The sequence below is a fragment of the Strongylocentrotus purpuratus genome, unplaced genomic scaffold, assembly GCF_000002235.5.
Source record: "Strongylocentrotus purpuratus isolate Spur 01 unplaced genomic scaffold, Spur_5.0 spur5_scaffold_6, whole genome shotgun sequence".
NCBI lineage: Eukaryota > Metazoa > Echinodermata > Echinoidea > Camarodonta > Strongylocentrotidae > Strongylocentrotus > Strongylocentrotus purpuratus.
In genome coordinates this window covers 21,462,191-21,489,919 of record NW_022145612.1, presented here as the reverse complement: position 1 = coordinate 21,489,919, position 27,729 = coordinate 21,462,191, and the positions used below count along the sequence as shown (strand labels likewise).

At 36.5% G+C, this 27,729-nt stretch overlaps 2 protein-coding genes across 2 annotated transcripts; one reads left to right on the top strand and one right to left on the bottom strand.

Moving 5' to 3' along the window:
• The first annotated feature begins 1,691 nt into the window (after positions 1-1,691).
• On the top strand, positions 1,692-9,844 carry LOC591533 (solute carrier family 15 member 4). Its single transcript, XM_030973059.1, has 8 exons — positions 1,692-2,102; positions 3,267-3,477; positions 4,028-4,197; positions 5,228-5,631; positions 6,345-6,519; positions 7,546-7,746; positions 8,960-9,091; positions 9,628-9,844. Exons 1-8 carry the CDS (start codon positions 1,760-1,762, stop codon positions 9,786-9,788), a joined length of 1,797 nt encoding a protein of 598 aa, XP_030828919.1. The 5' UTR covers positions 1,692-1,759; the 3' UTR covers positions 9,789-9,844.
• Positions 9,845-14,470: 4,626 nt separating this feature from the next.
• Positions 14,471-26,417, bottom strand: LOC105440286. Its single transcript, XM_030973563.1, has 13 exons — positions 25,528-26,417; positions 25,043-25,090; positions 24,343-24,454; positions 21,635-22,286; positions 20,854-21,025; positions 20,045-20,234; positions 19,296-19,507; positions 18,514-18,667; positions 17,503-17,700; positions 16,783-16,852; positions 16,257-16,312; positions 15,603-15,809; positions 14,471-15,255 (listed from the first exon to the last, which is right to left on the bottom strand). The coding sequence occupies exons 1-13, from the start codon at positions 25,723-25,725 to the stop codon at positions 15,212-15,214; spliced, it is 2,313 nt and encodes a 770-aa protein (XP_030829423.1). The 5' UTR covers positions 25,726-26,417; the 3' UTR covers positions 14,471-15,211.
• Positions 26,418-27,729: the final 1,312 nt, after the last annotated feature.

The following is a 27,729-nucleotide window of genomic DNA, read 5'->3' as shown; positions in this document are numbered from 1 at the left end:
TGAGGTGTCATATGGAAGGGCAGAAGATGAACCTTCTAGAAATGTGATTTTCTCTTTGAAATTGAGATACCGTCCGCCAAATGACTTTTGGTACCCTCTCTTCAAATTTCTTGAAAGAGGAGTATCTAAGCTTTACAAATATATGTCATTTATGAATTTTTATTGTGATTAAGTTATAATAAAACATCGATAATTTTCGGGGTTTTTTTTTGTTGGGGACGCACTGTATTGCAAAACTATCGAATTCATTGATATGGGATGACGCGATGAATGCTTTGCATAAAACATAGATGTGATGGTTGTTAAGCTAACTATGCATGTTCCTAAGTTTCTTATACAAAGAAGTTACATAAGCGGACACTTTTTTTTTTTTGGGGGGGGGGGGGGGGGTCTCGAAATTTGAAAATTTGACATTTTGATCCGTTAGGGGGAGGTAAGGTCACCTTTTTTAGGTCAGCCATTGGCATAATTTACAACAAATTTTTTTTTTTTTTTTAATTTTTTATTACAAAAAAAAAAAAAAAAAAAAAAAAAAAAAGGGGGGGGGGGGGGTTTCACAGAAAATCATACACAAAACATACACATAAAAGAAACTCAAGGGGGGGGGTTTAACCTCAAACCCCCCCCCCCCCCCCTTTAACGTCTTGTGGTATGACGCGGCCGCGGTTCGCACACAAGACCTCCAGGTTGTGTGGCGGTCGCTCTACTGACTGAGCCAACACACTGGTATTTTTTATTTTTTTAATAAATGACAGTCAATACCTACATACATACTACAGAGTCTAAAAGGTTAAGTACTATTGACAACATCATTCAAACAAACTAGATGGCCATGACGGAATCTTTTAATTGCAATTTGATTCTGAGTAATTTGTAATTCTGTGTACCAGTCAGTGTGTGAATTGTAGCCGCATGATATACAAATGCATGTAATTTCAGCTACATCGGGTCAAGCAGTATAAGTGATTGTTTTTTTTTCACATGTCTTCAAGGAGCTTAAATAAAATTTGTTTTCATTTCAAAATGCTGTATGATTAGATGTGAAGTGTAATTAAATATCCTCCGTCCAATTTTGTTTCCGCCTATATGTCCCAAGGGTCTTTCAAAACATTTCAGAAACTTTTCTAAGCTTTCAAGTTTTCAGAATTATGTTGGTTTTTCATTATCATAGATTTGCTGATGCTAAAGAGAAACAATAATATCTTAATGTTGCTACTTTTCGTGGCAACAGTATTTGTGGGGCTACCCCCTACGTACAATCATGATTCAGTGGCAAAGCAATGGCCTCGTAACTGTGAGACCCGAGGATAAAAAACGTGTCGATGTGCTATATTAGTGCCCTTTTGTGAGGCATTAATCCTCATACTGTCAGTTATGACTTAAGGACGAAGGCCCCCTAGTTGATAAGCATAGTAGCATACATGTGATTTTGCAATCACGCAAAACAAACACTCGCAACTTATTATTCAATACAATTTGAGAATGTATACTTTTATCTATATAGATCTATTAGGAAGAAATCGTTTTCAAAATCATTTCATAAATTGGGGTGAAAAAAAAATTATTCCACCTTTATGACCAACAGTGTATATATTGATGCAGGTATACAGACAGTAGATTATGCCTACCAGGATATGTTATTAAGTTTTATCACTTGTTTAACAAACAAAAAATCCAAAATGACATTGCTATATTTGAATGTAATTATGGTGGATAAGACATTACGGTCTTAACCTTGCAATTGTGGTAGTGCTGTAAAATGTCGAATACTGGAGATTCGTCGAATGTTCAAGCCGCTTCAAGCCAAAACAGTTCATCAGAATCAGAGGCTCTTGATAGCAAACCCACGACCCGTGATGCCGTCTTGGTATTATGCATTGCTTTTCTTAATTTCGTTGAAAAAATTATCTTTTACGGTATCCTGACGAACCTCGTTCTTTTCTGCACGAACGATCTGGGTTATTCGAGCGCCAATGCTGCTGTTTTTAGTTTGGTCTTTATCGGCACGAATTACGTCTTTACGATTTTCGGAGGATGGCTATCCGATTCCTGGCTGGGGAATTATAATTCCATATACCTGGGCTCACTAATATGCTTACTAGGTGAGTAGAAAGAGAAACATAAATATATAAATAGAGACTCAGATACAATTATTGCTGGAATTATTTACTCTGCGTCCCAGAAAAAACGAAGCCGAGAATTATCGATGTTTTATCATAACTTAATCAGATTTATAATTAATAAATGACACATATTTGTAAAGCTTAGATCCTCCTCTTTCATTACGTTTTGTTGACGATCAGCCATGCTTTTCTGTCTTTCGTCTTTTTTGTTCATGGCTGATCGTCAACGAAACGGAGTTAAGTCTTTTATCAACTTTGCTTGTTGCTACGGCAGGCATCCAGTGAAAACGAATTCATTTAATCAAATTATGGAAATGCAAGCATTACTTTAAATAGACAGAACTTTGTTATTCCTGGCTCATTTTTGCTGATTGAGGTGTCATATGGAAGGGCAGAAGATGAACCTTCTAGAAATGTGATTTTCTCTTTGAAATTCAGATACCGTCCGCCAAATGACTTTTGGGTACCCTCTCTTCAAATTTGTTGAAAGAGGAGTATCTAAGCTTTACAAATATGTCATTTATGAATTTTTATTGTGATTAAGTTATAATAAAACATCGATAATTTTCGGTTTTGTTTTTTTTGGGACGCACTGTATTGCAAAACTATCGAATTCATTGATATGGCATGACGCGATGAATGCTTTGCATAAAACATAAATGTGATGGTTGTTAAGCTAACTATGCATGTTCCTAAGTTTCTTATACAAAGAAGTTACATAAGCGGACACTTTTTTTTTTTGGTCTCGAAATTTGAAAATTTGACATTTTGTTCCGTTGGGGGGAGGTAAGGTCACCTTTTTTAGGTCAGCCATTGGCATAATTTAAAAAAAAAAAAGCAAAAAAAAAAGGGGGGGGGGTTTTCACAAAAATCATACACAAAACATACACATAAAAGAAACTCAAGGGGGGGGGGTTAACCTCACACCCCCCCCCCCCCCCTGCGTACGCGCCTGGTCACGATCACTTCATGAAAAGAGGTAAGAAAGAATTATTCAAACTTTATGGGCAACTGTATATAGTGTGAGTGTACGTCTTTTCATCGGAGCACTGGCTGTTGATTGAAAATGTCAAGAAGCAGAGCCCTTTCCAATCTTTGATAGGCACAAGGAATGACATTCTTCTAACTTCAACAATATTTCAGGTACCGCTGTGCTGCCTTTGGTAGCTTATGAATGGTCAAACGACTATGGTCCATCCTTTGGGTTTAACCTAGAAACCAAACGAGTCTTCTTCGTCATTACTCTCTTCATCGTTAACATTGGTACCGCCCCCCTCAAGGCGTGTTGTGCTCCCTTCACCGCCATTCAAGTTGAAGAGTGTGGAACTAGAGCGATACGAAGCACCTATCATTGGTAGGTCTTGTCTCGTATATCAGGACATTACATTTTTATTGATATGATAAGGTACGAAATCATTTCAATTCAAGATGAAGATGATCTAAATTTAAAAAAATTATAGACTTTAATTATAGAGTTTTGCTATTCTTTTCTGGTCATTTAGTTTGGAAGCATGTCCACTGTATGAATAAATTAGCATAGAAACTTCTTTCCCCCTTTTTTCTTCAATCTCGAAAAAAGTTGATTATACAATTTATTTTCTTGAATTTGAAGCCTTCAAATATACCATATATTATCTATTGAACATCATCGATTTAAATATTCTCCTTTCTAAAAAATACAAAAATGTGCTACATGATAAAATTATCATGTTAAAAGATAGATTGAAACAAGTTATAAAACCTGGTTATGTTGATATATTATTAAAGTATTTTACACTTCTTTATCTTTGATTATGTATACCCAGTAAACATGGAAATGTGACAAATATTATAAATATTTCTAATTCTGATGAAAGTGATATCATGACTAAATAAAATGTATTTTATTTTCATTTTGAGAATAGGGTGTACCTCATCTCCGAGATTGCTCCTTTGTTTACGTATTCTGTACTTTCATACGTCGAGCAAAATGTTTCTTTCTTCTTGGGCTTCATCGTTGTTCTCTGTTTCAACGTCGTCGGTATTGTCGTCTTCGCTGTGGGTCGAGATTTCTACAAAATAAGACCACCGAAAGGTAATACTGACGTTTCAACATTATTGTTACGTATTTTCTTGTTTTTGCTTGTTATTCAAAGACGTTGAGGGGCATGATTTTTGTATTTTGTTTTATTTTTGTAACGAATGTCTTATTTTAAGCCATGTTCTATTTTTACCTAATAATTATCAACTATGTTACTTAGGGACGTTGCGCTACATTGTTCCTACTATGTATTATATATCAATGTAACCCACTGTATTTTATTATAATGTAAACAGTTATTTTACATGGTGAATAAATAAAACAAACAAACAAACAAACAAAATAGTTTTGATGCAGTTAAATCTTTGGCATCCTTAATAACATGTAGTTTATATATCCCCCTCCCCCTCCCCCTCCTCCTCCCTCCCTCCACCCCTTTCTCTCCTTCCACTATTCCACACCGTGCACTGTTAATGTAATGTTATCGTTTTATATTTATAAATATCTTGATCAGAATTATGGTATAGAACCATGATAACTCAAATTAGATTCAGTCAATTTAAATCTCTCTTGTTATGTTCTCTCTTTACTTGCCAACATGTTATATTTTGTTTAATAATACACCTTTTTGTGCCGGAATCGGTTGTTGTCATTTTAGTCATCAATTTATGTACAAGATCACTTCCGGATATGTTTTATATTTGTAATAAATATCATGTGCGTGTATGTTACTTAGTCCAACATGTAGAGTTGTAGGCTATTACATTTATCACATGAAATTGTTTGTTTTTAATCAGTATGAAAATTGATCTTAAAAGATGTACTTGAATGAGAGTGAAAAGAAATGGGGAAAATAAAGTAGTAATGAAACATGTAACGGTATGAAACAGTAAAGTTAGTTAGTTGTATCATGATTTTATATGGGATCGCACCATCTTGGACGGCATCTAATTTTTCCTTTCTCCCCCCCCTCTCTCTCTCTCTTCTGTCTCTCTCTCTCTCTGTCTCTGTCTCTCTCTTTCTCTGTCTCTCCCTCTGTATATCTGGCTCTCTCTTAATGCTATTGGGTTTGGCTCTTATATAGGTAATCAGGCGTTGCTACAAGTCCTTCGGATGCTGAAGACCGCGATAACAATGCATTCGGAGAGAGATGGCACATGTTGTTCAATGTATTGCTGTTGTTGCTGCTGTGCTCAGGGAAGTTGTTGTGGTCGTTCTGCCGACACTAATCCACTCTTAGCAGAGGTGAACGGGAATCCAGCCCAGCTTCATCGACTCGATGCTGGCGAGGGAACGTCGTCGAGATTATCTGATGACGATATGGTGATCGTTGAACGAAACGTAGTTGATCAACGTGGATGTTTGGAGCGGCTAAAGAGTGAAAATGGCGGACCTTATACAAACGAAGCCGTGGAGGAATTAAAATGGTTCCTCAACACCCTCCTCGTTTTATCAGTAGTCATTCTCTATAACACTATACGGTTTCAGGTGATTGTGACCCAGACGTTGTCTTTCAAATAGAATATTAAATCTGATACAAATGTCATGTAGTAGTTAACTGCAAAAGTTGTAACCAAATTGACTTCCAAATCATTATCAGACTTATTTCATGAGAAATGTTATGAAAGCGGCCTTTTCTTTACAATACACATGTTTATAGGTCTACTTCTCCTGGCTTGTCACGAGGTACCGTCTAAATGATTCTATCTCTCTTATATTGAAGAAATTAAACTGATCATGCTAGAGTCGAGTTCGAAATCATTGTCTTAACCTTAAAGGATTGGCTCCTACGTATTTGACTCGACTGCTTACTACGAAATTAACAAAAACCTTGGGTCTTCCCAAAATGCTATCGTTACTATGCCTCAAATAAATACACAGTTCTATGGGTCATGCTCTGTTAGGGTTGCATCAGCAGAGCTTTGGAATAACTTGCCCGAATATACCAAAAATTAAGTGTGACAATTTGAAAGCTCATCTTAAAATGTTTCTTTTTATAGAAACAATGTCCAATGTTAACTGATGAATTAAGGGAGTATGCCGAGTGTATCTCACTCTTCTCTATTTTACCTTTTTTTTTTCTTTCCTTCTCTCTTTTACAGCGCATATAGGGACATAATTATTCGTAATTATGCGCTATATAAGTATGGTATATTAGTATCATTATTTTTCTCTCATTCTTCCATCATGCTTGACTTCAGTACTCAACGACATATCTGCTCCAAGGAGAGCGAATGGATCTGGAGGGTATTCCAGTAGCTTTCTTAGCTCTCTTTGTACCTCTGTCAGTCATAATCACCGTACCCATCGTCGATCGCGTCGTCTATCCTCTCCTTGAGCGTCGAGGAATAAGAGTCACACTGGTCAAACGAATGGGTAATGTAAAGACTATTTCGTAGCAAAATTCTTTGTCGACCTACCTGAGGATTATACCACATGCATGATTTGTTTTAATGGTGAATAGCTACATTGTACAACTATATGATTGCTCTTGGTAAGACCCATTTACTATAATAATAAAAGGCATTTCTATAGCGCTGCCTATCTAGAAATATTCTATTCCGAGGCGTACTAATTACCCCGGCTTTATCCTATGGCTGCCATTACAGCGCTCCAGCATTTCAAGAAATTAATTCCTGCCAGGTACCCATTTACCTCACCTGGGTCGAGTGTGGCAAATGAAGATTAATGCCTTGCCAAAGGACATTATTGCCATGTCGGGGAGCGAACCACGACCTTTGAATTTCAAGTCAAGTGCTTAAACCACTCGACTACGACACTAATTTTTTAAATTTCTATACTCTAGGGAAAAGTACATTTTGTCCCGGTGGCATTTGGTAATAATATTGCCCTAGGATGGTAGTCCATGAGTAGTCGTCTGGGTTGAGTCTGTAGGGGATACCACACGTACAGCAATAAGTGAATTTAAAAAACGATTTTTGAATCGCCGTCAGTATCTTGCTGTTTGAATCCGATTCTGACTCGGGATTGTAATCTCACTTTTTTGGGGAGCGTGTGAATGCTCCTATAATGATCAATGCAAAATCAATTAAGGGAATTACATTCATTCACTTTTATCTCAGCGATTCCATGTGAAAAAAAATCAGGCAGCGTTGAGTAATCTTCTAAACCATATTTTTGTTTTGATAATGTATTGATTTTGAACATTATGCAGAATTATACAAAACACCATCCTTGCGTGCAAAAGATTCGGGGAGATGTCACATATTTTTATCAATGACAGCTATATATCTCTGATTTTTGTTGTTGATATTAAGTCCCCGCATTATCAAGATTTGACTATGAACCAATATTTAAAGTTCTCTTCATGTAAAGACGAAATTTTAATGACACATTTTAAAACGTTTATTTTGATGTTTCTTGTCATTTTACTTATGATAGCATTTGGTCTCGTATCTGGGCTTCTGTCTGTCTTATATGCTGCCATGGTCGAGATCATTCGTAAACACGTTATCAAAAATGGCGGGAGTCTTGACCAGACAATTTCAGGAGTCATTTTCCATGCTTCATCGCTCTCAATCCTCGTTCAAATTCCGCAATATATTTTCATTGGCATTGCGGATACTTTTGTTCTCATCACAGGTAATACACCAATATATTTTAATCACTACTGAGAAAAGAAGGAAAAGTAATTATTTTAGAAAGATGTTGAGAGAGGTTTTGGGTGTGTTTTTGTTAAAGGGCGGGTGACATCCAGATATAAGTTGATTTTAATTATTAACAAAAATCATTTTCTCAGACCTGCTAAGCTCTACCCTAAAAAAATGCTCCAGATCTCATTATTTTTAAAAATATTAAAAAATCTATGAAATATATGTAGATGTTTGAATAACAAAATATGAGTTGTATGCAGCCCTGCAAATGAACAGGAATCAACCTATATTTGGATGTCACCCGACCTTTAAATACCACTTGCGGTGAATGTCAAGCTTATTTTCCTTTTAATACTAAATAATTTATGCTGATTTCGGGGAGACTCCCCACCCCTTTTCTCATCCAAAACGAAAAAAAAAAGGAATCCCCAAAACATAATGAACATGTTATGGAAAAGCGATAAAGGATTTGTTTAAATTTGCACGTTTAAACTAAAGAATATAAAAGGGGAAATCACCATGCACAGTGAGAAGCAATTGCCCTATATGACTCATGGTGAACTAACTTTCAGAAATGAATTAAATATCAGCCTAAATAATTAATTTTTAATTGATCATGCCCGATTACCTCAGAATGCCTTTTTGTACCATGAATGTTTTGCAATTGCGAACAATAGGCCCCTAGCCACTTCAGGTGTCAACAGACAACAGTTGGTCATACATACAGCAGGCCCATATAAGAAGAGTCCTAGATAGTCTAATTAAATTGGCTCGCCGCTAGTAAAACAAAAGTGATAAACCGTTTTTGTCACGTGTAGCAGAAGAAATTCGTGGGGCAGATTAAGTGCTGGTACCTCCTTGAACATATATTGTAAAAATGTGTAAGTGTAGTACACTTACACATTTGTACTGTACACTTATTCGGAGAAATGCAATATTGCATGATTCGACAAAAATGTTTCCAGATTTAAAAGCTATCCTGACCCTGTTGACCCTGTATATACCCAAAGAACAAATTGAAAACGGACGTAAGCCTGGTCACATTTTTTTGGAAAGGTGGAGTTCATGCCGGAGAACTGACAGTAAAATGAATCTTTGGAACTTATATAAAATAACACACTGAGAAATGGCAAAGTTGATGATTCTGTTTTCCTGCCAACTCATACTCTTTATATTTCTCTTTTCCACGTTGTCATTTCCAGGTCTAGAATTCGCCTTTTCTCAGTCCCCCAAATCCCTTCAAGCATTTATCACCGGGATATATCTCTTTTATAATGGAATCGGCAGCTATGTTGGATCTTTACTGGTTATCATCGTCAACGCTGCCTCCGCAGGTATGTAAACACAAATAATTTATATTCATAATTGTAATATACATGAACTCTAGAAAACAAAAAAGGAGGGGGGTAAATCACCAAATGAAAGGGCCGAGGAGTGACAGCAGTGTAGATTCAAATTGTAATCTAACAATATAGAGACAACTGAGGCCACCATTTGAACGCTGTCACTCTGTGATTTAGAATATTTGCACAAGATCATGATGAGAAGCTACAGCCGTCGGAGAAGTTTGAATTACCAATATTTAGGCAGTGCAGTGGTTTATTTGCAAGTTTTATATCTTATCTAGCAGGGGGCCGTTTCTCGAAACCGTCATAAGACTAACTTCTTAGACATCCCATTGAAACGTGTGATATAGAATTAACACGCGTTTCTATGGGATGTCCACGAACTTAGACTTATGACGCCTTCGAGAAAATGGCGCCAGGGTGTGTCGTGCTATCAGCTTAAGTCATTCTGGCTCTCAACAGACATTCTGTATGCCTACATTTACCGTTTCCTTTTGAAATCATAATCTTGTTTTTACTCTTAGGTCATGAATGGATACCTAATGATATCAACAAGGGCCATCTTGAGTACTACTTTTTCCTCTTGGCTGGCGTCATCATCCTCAACATGGTATACCTCTACTTTATCACCAGGAATTATAAATATGTTTATCAGTACGGCTACGATAGACAGTCGAGTGTATAAATGGGCAAGTCATTTGGTAATTATCTCTCTTATGCATATGTTATCAAGAATGAAAAAAAAAAAAATAATAGACAAAAAGATACACAATGTTCTTCGTTATTTGGTCGAGCCAAGCTAGAGGAGGGCTGTCAACTTGGAATAGTTGGCATAATTATGATGTCGAGAACGTATAGAACAAGATTCCTTAGACTTGCCAAAATATTCAAAAAAACTTTGATATCTAGACATTATTTCAGTGGCGTAGCGAAGATCCACTCCGCGACTGAGAGGGCACCGGTGTCATGGGGGATTGGGGGGGGGGGGGCAAAGTTAAACATGTTGAATGGACTCGACAGGGGGCACGACCCCCTCTCCTCTCGAATGCAAATACAAAAGTGTGAAGACCGAAAGACGGGAAAAAGGGCAGGGGAGATTTCGGAAAGAGTTTTAACATTTTCTTTTCACAATAAGCATCCCCCTCCTCTCTCTCTCTCTCTCTCTCTCTCTCTCTCTCTCTCTCTCTATCTATCTATCTATCTCCGTCTCTCTGTCTCTGTCTCTTTCGGTCTTCCCACTTTATTATCATTATTATTAATCATGCCCCCTGCATAATTATCTACGCCATTGTAAACAATGATCAATCAAATATTAACATTGGGGCGTTATGCTTTCGTGAGATTGGTTCTCATGAGGCCTTTATTGTTCATAATGGTATTTAATAATGGTTCGGAACATTCCACTGGTATTCTAATTGCCAAATGTACGTATACTCATATAGAAAAAAACCTTGATCACAATTAGTGGCCTTTGGACCAAATTTGGTGTATAACGTTTTAAAAATATTTATATATTTATATATAAATATCAGCTTATAGCGCATATACTGGCAGAAGAGTCTTAATTTGATCAATTTACTGTTATTATAAAGTTACATTTTGACAGTTTACATTCATTTACAAAGAAATGTGTAACATTAATTTATAACAGGTGCACAGCCAAGGCGTGGTTTTCTCTCATGGAAAAAAAATAATTATACAGAGAAAGAAATATCAATATGTAAAGGGGCATAGATTGAATGTTCGAAGTCCGTATTTACATTACGTTTGAATTAATGTCAAGAACGGGTATAGAGGGTGAACTTATGAATCTGTTATTATTATATATATCATATCTATTATAATCACTTGTCACTATCTAAATAATATTGGGTATATATTAGTAAGGGTATGCATCATAAGCACTAGTTTTCGATGGGAATGGAGAATATTGTTCTTTTCTATAGAAAAGTAATTTCCTGTACTGTATCATTAAATTACAGCAGGTGCACAGCCAAGGTGTGGTTTTCTCTCATGGAGAAACATTATAAAAAGAGAGAAAATAAATATGTAAAGCAGTATACATTTCAAATTCGAAGACAATAAGCGATGCAATGTTCAATTTTCAATTATCTGCGCACAATCAATGCATAAAAACAGGCAACCAATTCAGTGCCACTAATTATGATGAATAATCGCATTGTCTCTTACTGTTTTATATAATGATATTTACATATAGGGGCCTATTATGAGGCTCAATTGTAACCTTGTCAGTTCATTTTGATTCGATTATAATCACGTAACTGTTTGGGTAAGTGTGGGTAGTTGGATACTGTCATTTGAATTGTTAGTGAGAAAATGCGAGTCCAGAATAATCAAATTCACACGGAATATAGAGGATAGAAATATGGACATGCCTTACGTATTTACATTAGGTTTGAAAATAAAATTTCAGAAACGAGTTAGAGTGTGATCTTATTAATCTGCATTATTCCTTTGGATTTATTCCAATGATTGGGAATATGTACTTTTCTAAACAATAGTTTATTCTCTGTACTATACTAGCATATCATTTCCTTTGCTATCTAGTTCCCCCCCCCCTCTCTCTCTCTCTCTCTCTCTCCATCTTTCTCTTTAGAATCCTCTTTCTTATCCGCTTGCTATCTCTCACTTTGTCCTCATTCACCTAGTCCCCCCTCTCTCTCTCTCTCTCTCTCTCTCTCCATCTTTTTCTTTAGAATCCTCTTTCTTATCCGCTTGCTATCTCTCACTTTGTCCTCATTCGCCTAGTCCCCCCCTCTCTCTCTCTCTCTTTCTCCATCTTTCTCTTTAGAATCCTCTTTCTTATCCGCTTGCTATCTCTCACTTTGTCCTCATTCGCCTAGTCCCCCCCCCCTCTCTCTCTCCCTCTCTTTCTCCATCTTTCTCTTTAGAATCCTCTTTCTTATCCGCTTGCTATCTCTCACTTTATCCTCATTCATCTCTCATGGTCCCCCTCTATCTGTCTCTCTGTCTCTCTGTCTGTCTCTGTCTGTCTCTGTCTCTCTCTTCCTCTTTCTCATCCACTTTCTCTTTCTCTCTCATTCGGTCTCTTTTCCCAGTCACTATATACACCCCTCTCTTTTCTTGTTCATTAGAGTCTCTATTCTTCTCATCTCTTTATGACCCTAAAACATCGATTTGACCCACTGCAGTCTTCCAGATGTAGTTTGTAAATAAGAGTAGACCTCCATACAAATGGTTTGGAAGTCAATTCATATTTGATTAAAGAGTCATAAAAAGTGTAGTCCATTTCAAACTTTCCCTTTGTGATCTTTTATTTCGTGTAAATCTGTAATTTGTATGATGATGTTGTACCTCCATGCCACATTGAAATACCACATACGACCTTTGAGAGTTGATCCTCTAAAATAGGGAAACATAGCTCTTCCAATATAAAAACTCTCAAAGCAGAGACATCAATTAAATAAACACCAAAGATAATGTTCAAAATCTCAATGCATTTCAAAAGGATTAAATAAACATTACAGTCATTGTAATTTTTAATATTACGTCTGAATGATGATGTTAAAAAAAGGGATATTACATACCATAAGTAATTGAAATGAAATTAGAGGTGCATCTTACATTGTTGAAGCATTTCTCTTTGGTTAAACTAACACACTATAAAGAGTAAGCAAAGGAAATGTCTTCTGTATGCTAAAATGATAAGTTTCCTTTAGTAACACCTATTTGCTTTCTGTAATATGCAGCATGACCTGAACTCGCTACTATGACCTACAAATTAAATTTTCTTAAAGTGTTTTACAATGTATCTTAGTAAATTCTGCTATTTATAACTGTGCTATGTTCAGTCATATTTGATTAACTTTATAATTTGTGTTATTTTCAATTATTAGACTATAAGTGTAATTACTAATACAATATTAAACCTTTGTGAAATATAAAGAAGATAACACACCTACACATTTGAACCAAAATTCCTGCAGAATCAATTGCCACTGGTTCAAGAAAAAAATGAAAAGTTACCTAAATAGAAAAATTTCAGATTAAAAAAAAGACAGTGACGGTAAAAAATACTATAAAAAGACATCACCATAAATTTAGTTGTTGCTCATACTGACTTCTCAAAATGAACCATAAATCATAAAAACAAAGAAAAAACAAAACACAATGCATCTTCCACAAAACTAGAAACTTTATCCGACGACTTACAAAATGTACTTGCTACCTCCTTCCTTGATTTAAATTCAGATGAAATAAATGTGACTTCGTTAGCTTGTCTGCAAGACACAAGCTAACAAATTTAACATAATGCATTCACATAGAGTCAAGGGTCATCCACAGCGGCTTTTAACACAGACTTTATGAAAATTCACGGGCTTTATGAGAAAAAAAAGTTACTTGTAGGCAGTGGCGTACCCAGGATTTAGAAAAAAAAAGGGGGGGGGGGGTATTTTGTACAAAAAAAAAATCCAAGCCGAGACCACGTACCTTCAAAATTTTTCAGAGTATCAGATATTTTTACTCATGGTGTTTGGGAAATTCAAACAAACGTAAATAATTATTTACCGTGAAATAATTTACTCGTAACGTTTGAATATTTGAATTTGCAAAAAGCTTTCTTTAGATGCTTGGTTAGAAGAAATAAGACACTATCATGATAATCTTAATAGGCAAATAGTACCCGAAATAAAATAAAAACTTTTGCACATGAGAAGAAAAAAAAAATCGCAAAAACCTGCATACTGTAATTGACATTGCAAATCACATTCTCTCAAACACGTATGCAGGTAAAGTTGGTGATGCAATATATATATATATATATATTTTGATTATTTAATAAAAAAAGGTTCTGATTCAGGAGACCACTTTGTACTTGTTGATTTGTATCTTGGTTTGTAAGTATGTATATTTTGTTCTGAAAATTGAATATTTCAAACTTCTGGGCTGCATGTTCAATGTTTGTTATCATGATAACCGATTCAATCAATCAATCATTCAATCAATTAATCAAAACCACCGGAATAATCTACAATTAACAACTAAATTATGAATCCCCTTATCAAGTTTTGTAATTTTGTGAACAAATTGATTTGTCCCGATTTATGTTTCTTGCGAATATCTAAAATTATTCAAACAGAGGCCATATTTTAACCAGGTCGCCTTTTATTCTTGAGTTACGAATAACAAAAAACATCAAATTTACAAGGGGTATGAATAATTCAGTTGTTATGTTCAGAATAAAGACTCAGAGTCAGGGTCATGTGGTATGGAGCATGTCACATTAATTTCATACATTCACAAACGACAATAGGTGCAGAATATAAACACACAACGCATCACTTAATAACTAATTTTGAGGTTTTTTCGAGGTAAGAAAACACTAATCTGACATTGATATTATATAACTGTACATTACCTGTTGAACAGATTCGTGAGAGGGAATATCCCTTTTTTCTCAAAAAACTACCCTTTGAGCAGAAGAGTATGTTTATATAGTAGCTGCACTATATGTAAATTGATCTAGCTCTTATTATCATTGAATATTCATACAAAGTCTATTTACATTAATGTACGTAATCGGGCCAACATATTCAACACAATACAAGGATGTAAATTATTAATGCTTAGATAACATTGTGTAGTGCATAACGTGTGCAATAGGCAGATGGCGACAGAATTCTTGAATCCTTATCATGTGCGATCGTAAAAAGAAAATATTACGGGTTATCTGTTTAACGTCTGTAAGTTCCTTATAATAATGTCTAAATTATGGCCCTTTTTATTGTGCGATCCATTTATAAAGAAGAATCCTTGAAGCCCATATCATGTGCGGTCGTAAAAAGAAAATATTGCGGGTTATCTTTTTAACGTCTGTAAGTTCCTTATAAAAATGTTTGAATTACGGCCCCTTTTATCTGTAAGTAGTATGCTGTATTTATGTAGTAAAGCGAGAAGAACACAATGATGCAGATCGGTGAGGCGAGTTTGTGTACAATGTATATCATCCAAAATGTCATAAATGATTATGTGACGAAATTGTAGCTGTCACAAGGACGCCATAGGAAGGAGCTCATAATGTTCCTCCAGTCGAAATAAGAGTGTCTTTTCATGTATACTGGTCTGCTAGCCGCAACAAGTCCAAGCCAGAAGATCTCCATTTGTATAATCTAGATTGTAGATTAGAGAGAGAGAGAGAGAGAGAGAGTGAGAGAGGGGAGGGAAGTGGATAGGGAGGAAGGGGATCGAGGGGGAGGAGAGTGGGGGAGAAAGAGAAGGAGGGAGAGACAGAGAGAAATAGAGGCAAACAGAGAGGGAGGGTGAGAGAGAGAGAGAGAGAGAGAGAGAGAGGGGAGTGAGATATAAAACCAGAGACAAAGATATTATTACAGTATCGTCATTATCATACATATAAATATAAATATAAATATTATTATGGATATCTTTTGCTTTTGATGATATTATTGCTACGTTATCATTATAGCCAAACGTGAAACGCACATCAAGGAGTACTTACCTGACGATTTGACAAGATTGTGTAGTGTCAAATCGCCACGATCACGGGCAGCCATCCAGCGTTCTGTTGAGATGGCTGACCAATCGGTGGTCGACGAGGAGCTGACAAACTTCCCTTCAAGGTACGTCTTCGAGTCACGCCCGATGGCATACAGGGTGTCACTCACGTTATGGTAGGCGACGACATCGCCAATGTACAGCGGGAAAGCTAAAGTTGAAAAGAATGAGAGATTTATACGTATTTATACGTACGAACGATTATTTCCTACGAATCTCCCTGTCTTTCCATTGTCTTCCCGAATTTCCATTGTCTGAAAATCGTTCGTACGGCGTTCGTAGCAGTTCGTAATGGCATTTGTGACCGAGGCTTAACCCTGAAAATAATGACCCTCGTTGATGCCATCGGGAGCCACCGGGATTTTAAATCTTACGCCAAAGCCAAGACAAGAAACAGTTATTTTCATCAACAGGGCATCTCATTCCCGAAAAAGAGACGATAATACTAGTATCATTTTTAAAGGGTAAAGCAACAAATATACGTGATTCTATTCGCAAATGACGAAAAGAAAATATTCTTCAATGTCAAATTGTTTATAACTATTTATATTTAAAAAAAACTTAATTATTTTTACAGGATCCTTTTTTAGAAGCTTACCTTTCCATGTACTTGATAGTGCAGGGCGTGAAAACACACAACTGGGTTCAGAAGAACTGAAGTTAAGAAGATACGATTATACAAAACCATCATTATTATTGTATTTGCTTTTAGTGCATTAGATTTGACAGTCTTAATTATATCTGTTATGATTCATTAAAAAAATAAAATCATATGAACTTATTATTCCTCTTTCCTCTTTGCTCCCTACCCCTCCCCTCCCCCCTCTCTCTCTCTCTCTCTCTGTTTCTCTCTTTCTCTCTCTCTCTCTCTCTCTCTCTCATTCTGTCTCTCTCCATTCTTCCATTCTCTTCCCAAACTGTTTTCATTGACTAATACAATTTATTTATTTATTGATGCCAAATATCAAACCGTAAGGGTTACATACACATGATACATTGTAAAAATAAATTGCAAATCCTAATCAATTCACCGGTCGAGTTTGAAATTAGGGTATAATTTTGGATATGGCAGGTGATATACTCTAAAGTTATTTGGATTGATGACAAACAAATTAAAGGAATACCTTATCTCAACGTTGTTGCAGGCTATGCGAAGACCAGTGTCATCGGATAGTATGCTCCGATCGTAGAATTCTAATCAAAGTCAAACCATACAAAAAATCATCATCAAAGTTGTGCTTGAAATGTCTGATTTACATTTTGTTAAACGCTTATTAAGTATATCAGTCGCTGCAAACGAGGTCTCGTTTCGATTGCGTTATTACTTCTGCCTATGAAATTGTGTGAGTGTTAACACGAGTAATTTAACACAATCTTTGCAATGTTCATTTTGCTTTGCACTTTGTGTACAATGATATTCTCACATGCATGGCGCGTCAGAGACCGTGCTGACGTAGTCCTACATCAGACAAATGACGGCTCGCGTTCAACGAACATAAAGACATTTATTGCATGCGCCAAGAATTAAAACGCAATGTTTGAAATTTTCATTTTTCATTCACTTGATTACGATACAATTTTCACATGACTTGTCAAAGGCGGTGCCAGTTCCTGACACATTCCTTTCCGTCAAAATATGACGCATCACGTGCAACGGGCATGATGAAATGCGCTAGGACATGCGCCAGGAATTAAACGCAAAGTCTGCAATATTCACATTCTGCATTCATATTGTTTAAATCTCGCACGGTGCGTCAAAGACGACGCTAGTCGCTGACGCAGTGCCTTACGTCAGCAAAATGACGCCTCGTGTGTCACGGGCATTTCTGAAATGTTTATTATACCTTCCAGGGGGCATTGTGATGAATCTTGAGCACAGACGTGACTGCCCGGTGCGTCACAAGTGGCAGTTCCTGACTTGCAGCATGCACAGCTAGACTCGGATGAAGGATAGTTACAAGGACAGGTCCAACCGTCCGTCAAAGCTTGCCCAGCCTGGGGTACGCCATGGAATTGATTCTTTCTCTCCTCTGGTGGTGGATCTACACGTGAAACATCAGTTACAGAAATATGATGTTAGCCCTTGTAAACATTCATTTCAAGATTTAAAAAAAAAGCTTAAACCACATAACAATCAATCAGAACTAGCAATAGACGTTGTATTGTAAAATTTCCTACCGTCAGGACAACTTTTACTGTACACACGTAATCCACCCCCCCCAAAAAAAAAATAAATAAATTAGTGATTCCTTTACACAATTATCCACCAGTTGAGAAAATAAAAGAAATTAATTCAGAGCTTTATCCTGAACCGACAAATACATGGGGTTATCTCGAATAATTTGTCTATTTAGATAAAAAAATTATTCCAGAATGTGATACGAGAAGAGATTTTTATTGTAACATTTAATAACTGCATAACCCTTGTAAAATTGATGTTTTCGTGTTTTTCGTTACTCAAGAATGAATGATGGACTGGTTGAATTAGGGCCTCTGTTGAATACTTTAGGATTCAATCCTTAACATGTCACATCATCAAGAAACATACGTGGGGGGAGGGGGAAATTCTTCACATACTTAAAAATCACAAAATTTTGTAAGGGTCTGAATAAATTAGTTGTTAACTGTACGTACCGATTCTCATTTTGGGATATTGTCCATTGGATGTGTGTATTGTGGGCAACTCTTGTACTAATATTGTATGGGTTGAAGGAAAATATTTTCATGAGTAGAACTTCAACACAGTAAAAGTTTATAGTCTCCCCCATAATGACAATTAACTGACCGATATCACATTTGATAACATGTGAAATCTTGATAAGTAAATTGGTTACTGTTGTAATTTCGTTACTCACCAATCGATGTTTCACAAATGAAATATCTCAAATCTATGCAAGAAGTTGTTTCCATGTCCCCATTCTCAATTCCATCTGACCAATAGGATCCTTCAACGACCAAGCTTCTACATGCACCTGCTGCATCTGGTTGCCCTGGTAACCAATTTGTGTACTGATAATGGGAATAAATTTTTGAAAACATGAATGGAAAGTTGTAAGGAATGTGATAGTTCTCATAATGTCCTACAATGGCAACAGAAGAATACCAATACACTAATTCCAGTACAACCTGATTAAAGGGGCTTTAGTAAACATGCAAAAACATAACTTTATGATAAACATCCTGTATCTATCAATAGTGTCATACTTTAAAGTAAAAAAATTATAAATTAGGGAGATTATTAGCACTGTTATTGCACAGCCTTTAGGTATGATGAATTGATTCAGCTGTCGTGTGTCCGGCAGAGGGGACCAACATCCTCCTCTCCTGTATTAATTGAATTGCAGGGCATGATTGTGTGCTTCTCTTTGCATGTTTGTTGATAAACAATACGAAGAAGAAGAAGAAGAAGAAGAAGAAGAAGAAGAAGAAGAAGAAGAAGAAGAAGAAGAAGAAGAAGAAAAGAAGACGAAGAAGAAGAAGAAGAAGAAGAAGAAGAAGAAGGAAGAGGAGGAATAGAAGAAGAAGGAGGAGGAGAAGGAGGAAAGGGGAGGAGGAGGAAGAAGGGAAGAAGGGAAAGGAGACGACGAAGAAGATGGAGAAGAAGGAACAATTAATTAATCAATTCTCTCATAATTACCGTTGAATTTTCATGTATCCAAAACCGAAATGGACTGAGGTCCTTTGGCGAAATATCGACCAAGAATCTTTCCTCGAATATGGAATCGATGGATGCTAGAGCCCCACCCTCCTCCTCACATACCTGTGCTGCGACATTGGCGTTGACGAGGCCTGATGCGTTGGCATAGTAACAGGATGAGAGGAACGGTTGCCAGGGAGTTTTACACGGAACTGTAAAGATACGTTTATCATCTTACGATGCGCATTCTTAAAGTGTACAACAGAATTTAATGCTACATCGTTTTCGAAAAAGAAAAAAAATATGACTGATTCATAAATTATCTAACCATTGACAAAGATTTTTCGGCACATTAAACACTGTTGGTGAGACTTTATGTTATATATTTTGAATTTTGTATCAAAACATAAATACTTAAATCACAGGAATTTTCTTTAGCCTAAAGGGACTATTTAAACACTCTGTTGCAAATTTTTAATCTGGCATCGAACTATCGATTTCAAGGTATGCTGAAATATCGCGGCGAACGTGCAGAGTGGGAAAGGAGGGATAAGATTATCTTTTTTATAATTATTATTATTGTTATCATTATTTATTTATTTATTCTTTATTATTATTATTATTATTATTATTATTATTATTGGTTTTTTTTTTTTTTTTTGGTTTCGTTTGGGGGGGGGGGGGCTACAAAAATTATAGGCGTCCTTCCAAACCTTTTGTATGATACGCCAATGGAGGTTTCAACATACCGTATTTATCTGCGTATTGAAACTGTACGTCTACCATGGTTGCTTGTCCAATGGTTGTTGAATTAGTATCATTCTTGTACACGGCCTGAGCAAGAATCACCATCTTAGATACTCCTGCTTTCATGTTGGTATGATTTACTGTTATGTTTATCGATAACTCGACAGATGAGAAGAGGTCAACGGCTCCAATCTATCAGGATTGAATAATGATAAGAGAGAGAGAGAGAGAGGGAGAGAGAGAGAGAGAGAGAGAGAGAGAAATAAAATAATATATCGTCAAGTATTAATTTTGAGATGCTAAGAATGTTAACATTACTAACAGCTGACATAGAATTCTTTAAATATAACATCGCTTATATAATTATTAATTTATCATCTTCAGTAGATGTGTAGCTAGTTTGAACTATATATATATATTATACGGATTGGCCAAAGTGGAACATATAACAGTCCTCCACTAGTATTATTTGCGTTTGTGTCTGATAAAAGACATAAACGAATACCACCAAATTCCTGTGTTGTGTATGTCTCCGCCTAGCGAAGGTGGTGCCGCATTCAATAATGCTCAAGCACGCATCACTTTATTTACGTGTCTAGATCTTATAGTTACTTTGAAACTAAACTTCTTAAACATAATTTATTCAGGGAATGTATAATATTGCAGTGGCGGAACCAATTTTAGAGGGGAATAGAAGGAGGAAAGTTGGTAGCCCCGCATTGGCCTTCAAATGGGAAGTGATGGGGAATGGGGCGTACGCCGGCTACATTCTGCACTGAATACGCCAAAGCACTGAATACAGTCCTTTCACCTTGAATATGACGAAAGAGTCATCGACGGTAGGAGGTTGTGTGAGAACACTGAGTTTTGAAACGCCCTGGTAAGATGTACGTGGAGACATAATCAGGTGGAGCTCTAATTCTTCGGCCGAAGCTCTGGATAATGAGTTATGCTCGAGATGAACTTGCATCATGGCATCATAACTGTGATGATAGCATGTTTTGATCAGGAGTAGATGAAAATAGATAGAAAGATAGAAAGAGATATATACAGAGAGAGAGAGAGAGAGAGAGAGAGAGAGAGAGAGGAGACAGAGGTACGTCAGACAGAAACAGAGACAGCAAATTATTAATGCATTTATAAACTAACAAAATGAGAACCTTATGGCTTACTGCTACTAGGTCGAGCGTACAAACAAAATTAATTCAGTTCTATATAGCTAGACCAAAGTTTTGAATAATATATTCGCCATTCGCCTTATGAATATCTTCATGCATATATAATATCTACTTTCTGTACAGGCCTATTTATTTACGCAATATTTGTCAAATGGGAAGTTTTGTTATATGAAATCAAACTTTGAAAGAATGCTCGTCCCCCCCCCCTCCCCCCAGGGAAAAACAATCAATGACCGTTATCCAAACTACACTACAAGGAATAGTAGGGGAAAACTCTGGGGAAGTGAGACACTTGTATTCCCAATCATTTATAGAGGGTCATATGCAATAAGTGTTATTTTCTCTTCCAAAGCACGAGGGGAGTGGTTGCAGAACACACACTTATATATTCCTAACAATGGTTATCGGACATACCCATTGTAAAGACTGTGTGTCGTCATCATCGGATGAACGTCCATGACTGTCGAACGTGGATCTCCGTCGTCGCTTATATTAAAAGAAATCGTTGAAGTCCAAATATGAGATCGAGCCGTTGCCATGGATACGCCTAGTTGAGCTGTATCACCATCACTAACATCGTCATCGCCGAATCGGATCTTGGCTTGCAGCACGAGATCATTAACCTCTGAATGATCACCATGTATGCTGACTTCGTCATCGAAAAATCCAAGCCTATAAACTTGTGGGTATACCGCCTGTGTTTTTGTGCGGCAGTTCTGACCCGCAAACTTTGACTTGCAGACGATCCGCGATGACGCAGTGGTGATCGCCAGGTCGTTGACGGCAGTGGCATTGATACTTTCATTTGTCGGCCCTATGTCGACTTCCAATTCAACATTACTTTGTGGAACCATGGCGACAATGTTGATCCGGATCTCTTCTCCGATGTCAACGGAATTTCGATTAACGCCATCGTAGGATTCGTCGTCTGCATTGGTGAGATTTATTTTTGGCGCCAAAAGAAGAAGAGAATTGCTGTACAAAATGTCCGACTGCACCAACAACGATGGGTTCTGGTATGATGAATTAACTTCACATGTAATCGTCGCGGCGGGATTTACTGAATCTATAAGGAAGATGTAAATAAATACACCAGAATAAATTATACATACTCTCAATGTCAATAGATCATGACGTAAGCTATCGTCATTGTGTCACATAATACTTTCTATTAAATACTTATGCATTATCTTCTAATAGTGATCAACTACACTGTAGGGTACCGACATGGAGTTTAGGGTGATGTGGAAATGGTGTGCTTTATATTAAACATAATACCAAGTGAAGAAAAAAGAAAGACTGAAATAGGTAATGAGATCATACTGCCCGTTGCATACGAGGCTGATGCGTCATCTTGCTTGAGCAAATCCATGCGCCAATCAAAGCCTCAAAAGGTAGTCGGGTCATATGCGGGTAAACATTAACGGTACGTCTACTTTCGCATTTTTCAATTTAGGTTTTGTACGGTCTCAAGGTCACTTGGTGCGTCAGTCAGAGACCACGCCAGGCACCTACACTCTAACAAAATCAAGTGCTAATTTTAGCACCTCAAGATTTGGAGGCATCACCTGTAAGGGCACGCATAGGGACTGCCCAAATTGTGTCAACACCAGTCCAAGTGCTACTTTAAACACTTTAAGTGTAAGCCTTTTTACACTTCTGGTGCTATTAGACGCATGCAGCTCGCAAAAACCACACTTCTAGTGCATTGAATAACCCCTTTTAGAGCCCCCAAAACGACACTACTATAGTGCTAACACTTTTGCACCCAATATAGTGCTAAAGAACACACACAAACAGCATGCACAAAAGTTTCAAGTTTCAAGTTTCAAGTTTTATTTATCTTTCTTTCATAACACACTTTACAAATATGACATGAATATAACAAGTTTACAGAATATGGCGTTACAAAAGAAAGATGAGGTGACCTTGGTTGAAAGCAAGGCTTGTGGATTTAAGGTCCCTCATGAGTAGCTTATGAATAAAAGAACAAAACTCGTCAGATAAGAATAATGTATACATTTAAGTGCTGACAAACTAAACTAACTAAACAACTGATAAAATATAAACATAAATAAGTATAATAAAATAAAATCTACTGACTACTAAATGATGGCTATAAACAAAAGAAACAGGAAAATACAACGAGAAACAGGACTGAAACACAGACAAAAACAAAAAAAGACAGACAGATGAATAGATGTGAGAGATGGGACTAGAATTATGCTGACCTATATAGTAATTAATTTTCTTAAATATTGATCACAACTATAAATCTAGACGATATCGACTCAAATATAGTAACTTCAGTTTGCGCTTAAATACATAAATACTGACTGATTGCGCTATTCTTGGTTCAAGGGAATTCCAAAACCTAGGTCCAGTGGACCCCACAGTAGTAAGGGCAAATTGCGTTCTAACAAGAGGCAAGTGATATGCTTGCGCCTGACGTGTGGAATAACTATGAACTTGGTTATTTTTCTTAAATATTCTAGCCAAGGCTACTGGCAGTAGACCTGCATTCAATTCATACATTAGAGCTCCTAGTTGTAAATGATAAATATCTTCAACTTTCAAAACACTACTATTATAAAAAAGAACATCTGTATGCGCAAGATAGTGTGTATTACAAACAATTCGTATTACTCTTTTCTGTACCAGTAGTAATTTATCCATTTGAGATTTGAACGAGTTGCCCCAAGCTAGCACACCATAGTACAAATATGGCAAAATTAAAGTTCCGTACAACATACGTAAAATATTCAGTGGGAACACAGATTTCAATTTATAAATTACACCAGTATTTCTTGACAATAATTTACAAAGTTTACTAATATGATACTTCCAATTTAAATGTTCATCAATATGCAGGCCAAGAAATTTAAATGTAGATACTCTTTCAATCTCAACACCATTGAACATTATATTTCCTAAAATTACACCTGTAGTGCTGACAACTCACCCTCCTACTCAGCCCTAACATTATTTTCAGCCTACTTTAAGCACCTAAAACATACACCTCAAGACGTCACATGTCACACTCATGGTAACGAATGGGTATACGCAGACACGCGTCAGGAAATGGCGTCTCATTTGCAACGGACATTAGAAGAACGACATACCTGGTATAAACCATTGTGTTATCCATGAAAACTCCAATACATCGTTAAGTTCTAGTGTCATCGGCCCAAACGTTGTACTGATGTTATCATAACCAACTTGACTGATGGTGGGCTGTTAAGAGGGATATAAAGAGAAATAAAGCGAAAGATAGAGAGAGAGAGAGAGAGAGAGAGAGAGAGAGGTGGAGAGAGAGAGAGAGAGAGAGAGAGGGAGGGAGAGGTAGGGGGGGGGGGGGGGGGGGTAGAAGAGCAAGACAAACAAATGATGATTGAGAATGAAGAATAAGAAAAAGTAGAAGAACACGGTACAGACAAAACAAAATTTAGTAATAGAAGAATAATGTATATTTAGCATGGGGATAAAAAACGAAAAGGAGAGGAGGAAAATAATAACGGAGAGTACATAGTACTTAAAGTACATCAAAAGTAATACATTACACTAGTTTAGTGACTTTGCAGCTGTGATCCATCTTATTCTTCTCACATTTAATTGATTGTGGGACTACTCTCATTGAAAGTATAAGGTCTACAAATTGGAGAACAAAATTAATATTACGAATTATGTACAAAATCAAAATTACATAAAGTTGGAAAGAGTATCCTAAGGATCATAAACAATGATTCGTCGATTTTGATGAAACCTCCAATATTATAAAGCAAAGTCATCTTTTCAACGATTTATACGGTGATTGGTGCTTACCACAGGTATTGATGAGAAATTTGGCAAAACATCCGTTGTCGAATTCAGCTATAAAACAAAAGAAAACAAAGCAATAATTTCTATCAACCTGAATATGCTTACTTTATTTGCTTATACAAGTAGTATTTTTTTTATCATTCTACATGTTTAGTCGAAAATGATATGTTATAAATATGATAAAGGAAATAAGCATTATGATGATTCAAATGATTTTATTTCTCATGCAAAACATAATGCAATGAATAATTATATATTACCAAAATATGCAATGAAACGACAAATATAATAGAAAAAGCACGAGAAAAGAGGAACTAACTAGAAGCAGAGCTTGTCGAAGTGTTAGTTCCTCAGATGCTGTTTTACAATAGTAAGTGAATTATTGTTAAAGAACTGTAAAGTTCAGTTTATATCATGCCTAGTACATCTGTTTGTCGTATTCAATATAATTTATGTAAGATCTATCATGACAAGAACATGTCGCCTACCTTTGCATTTGTGCACTCCAGACTGACGTTGACATGAGTTAGCTCATCCGAGGCGGTAAGAGAAGCGTTCACTTCTACCACTACGTCATCCCCTCCCACAACCGCCACCCCGGTGAGAGGGGTAATAGCCACAGACCCGCTCAAAGTGGTAGCTGTAACTAAAAGACAAATTTTTGCGTTTGTCTTAATTTCCGTCATACAGTAAACAGAAACACAATGAACAGAAGAACTTACTGACTGAAACACATCGAACTGAACGATTAGTGCAATAGTTAATTGAGGTATATTACAAGAATGGCATTATAATAAGAAAACTAACCTTCATGATTTATAAGCCCCATTGCCAATATAAGAAGAATCGCAGCTCTCTCTGATTTGCCCATCTTGACGGTACCGCTGCATGGATGACTTTTGGTTATGTTCAGGTTCAACATCCCTTCTAAGAAAACATATCTACTAAATTTCAAACGTAATATCAGAGACGCCCCGCCTCATAAAAAGAAATCAATAGAAAATAGGGCGCTTTTCAGATTTTAGGTCAAATTAGGAATACACCGCTACGACGCTTATTATAAACTCTTTGTCTTGCCTCCACCGATAATCAACGTGCAACCCATATATTGATTTTCGGACGAAAAATAAACGTTTGAGCTCGTTATTTATGGGCTAGTAGTGTTCATTTTTCATTTGTCTTCAAATAACGTGGTCATAATTCGAACGTAAAATCCATAATGATTTCTTTGTACTATAAAAGATTGAAGGTCCCGTTGACATTTTGAGTATTGTATCCAAATTCTTCTACTACTGCTCATGTTTATTTTGATTGTTCAATTGCATCTATCATATGACATTAATAAGATTGATTTGTGTCAAATGTCTCTATCTGAAAGAAGAACTACAGGGAGCAAGAGAGAGAGAGAGAGAGAGAGAGAGAGAGAGAGAGAGAGAGAGAGAGAGAGAGAGAGAGAAAGAAAGAAACAGAAAAATAGAGGGAGAGAGAAAGAAAGAGAGAGAAAGAGAGAGAAAGAGAAAGAAAGAAGGTGGAGAGAGGGGTAAAGTAGGAGAAGAAGAAGAAGAAGTAGAAGAAGAAGAAGAAGAAGAAGAAGAAGAAGAAGAAGAAGAAGAAGAAGAAGAGAGAGAGAGAGTAGCAACTGGGAAAAAAGGAGGTAGAGTGTCTATAGAGACATTATGTACATGGTAACATTTTAAAATGTTATTGATGTAATCAAACGGGAGAGAACAGCAAAGTGAGATGAGGTAAAATATAAACAATCCCGGTCACAATAACAAACTGGTCGATATAGAGAAAAACGGGAGATAGCGATAACCATATGTCATGACCAAATTTGGTCTCTCCTAACATATGGATCAATATCCCTCATTAATACCTCAGTCATTATTGCAGTGACATTAACTGAATTATAAGTACACATATTGCCTTATTATTCCATATAACCCCTAATTTCACCGTTCTATTGCTACAATTACTGCGATGCCATGATTATCAACCTATTATTTGAATCATCACCATCCACACAATTTATGATGATCATTATTGAAATTATTATCATCATCGTCGTCATCTTTTATCATCGTCGTCATCGTAATCGAAGTCATCATCATCATCATTGTCACCAAAATCATTTAATCATCATCATCATCATCATCATCATCATTATCACCATCATAAACAACAGATGTATGGACGCAGTTATCATGGTTGTTACCAGTTGGTTTCAGTTTCGGTCTGAGATTTTGTGCTCTGGTACTTTTTGTTTTTAGCCCCCTAAAAACAGGGTATTTCATTTCAGTCAGAACTTTCCTGCTAACATCATAAAGAATAATATAGATTCAGGAACAATCTTCGAGTTGTTAATGAAGACCATTGACACTGCCATTATTCACTGAAGCTTTAAAAGAGCCATTCAGTAATTACAACAGTTAACTAAATTTAATGTTAATTGTACAAATCCATTATTACGATCATCCACCTAAGCCTTATCCTCCACCTCCTCTTTCCCCTCATCATATCATCGCCATGACCAATACCATCATCATTACTGTCATAATAACAGCAACATCATTATCATTATCATCGTCACCACCATCATTGCCATTGCCGTCGTCATCTTTACCATCATCATCATCATCTTAATCATGAACATCATCATCATCGTCATCATCCTACTCATCTGAATACCA

Coding starts and splice junctions, on each gene's coding strand:
- LOC591533 (XM_030973059.1), top strand. CDS start 1,760: ATGTCGAATACTGGAGATTCGTCGAATGTTCAAGCCGCTTCAAGCCAA. Junction 4,198..5,227: donor CAAAATAAGACCACCGAAAG/GTAATACTGACG, acceptor GCTCTTATATAG/GTAATCAGGCGTTGCTACAA. Junction 7,747..8,959: donor TACTTTTGTTCTCATCACAG/GTAATACACCAA, acceptor TGTCATTTCCAG/GTCTAGAATTCGCCTTTTCT.
- LOC105440286 (XM_030973563.1), bottom strand. CDS start 25,725: ATGACGGAAATTAAGACAAACGCAAAAATTTGTCTTTTAGTTACAGCT. Junction 18,668..19,295: donor GGATACATGAAAATTCAACG/GTAATTATGAGA, acceptor TCCCATTATCAG/TACACAAATTGGTTACCAGG. Junction 16,853..17,502: donor ATCACAATGCCCCCTGGAAG/GTATAATAAACA, acceptor GACTTTGATTAG/AATTCTACGATCGGAGCATA.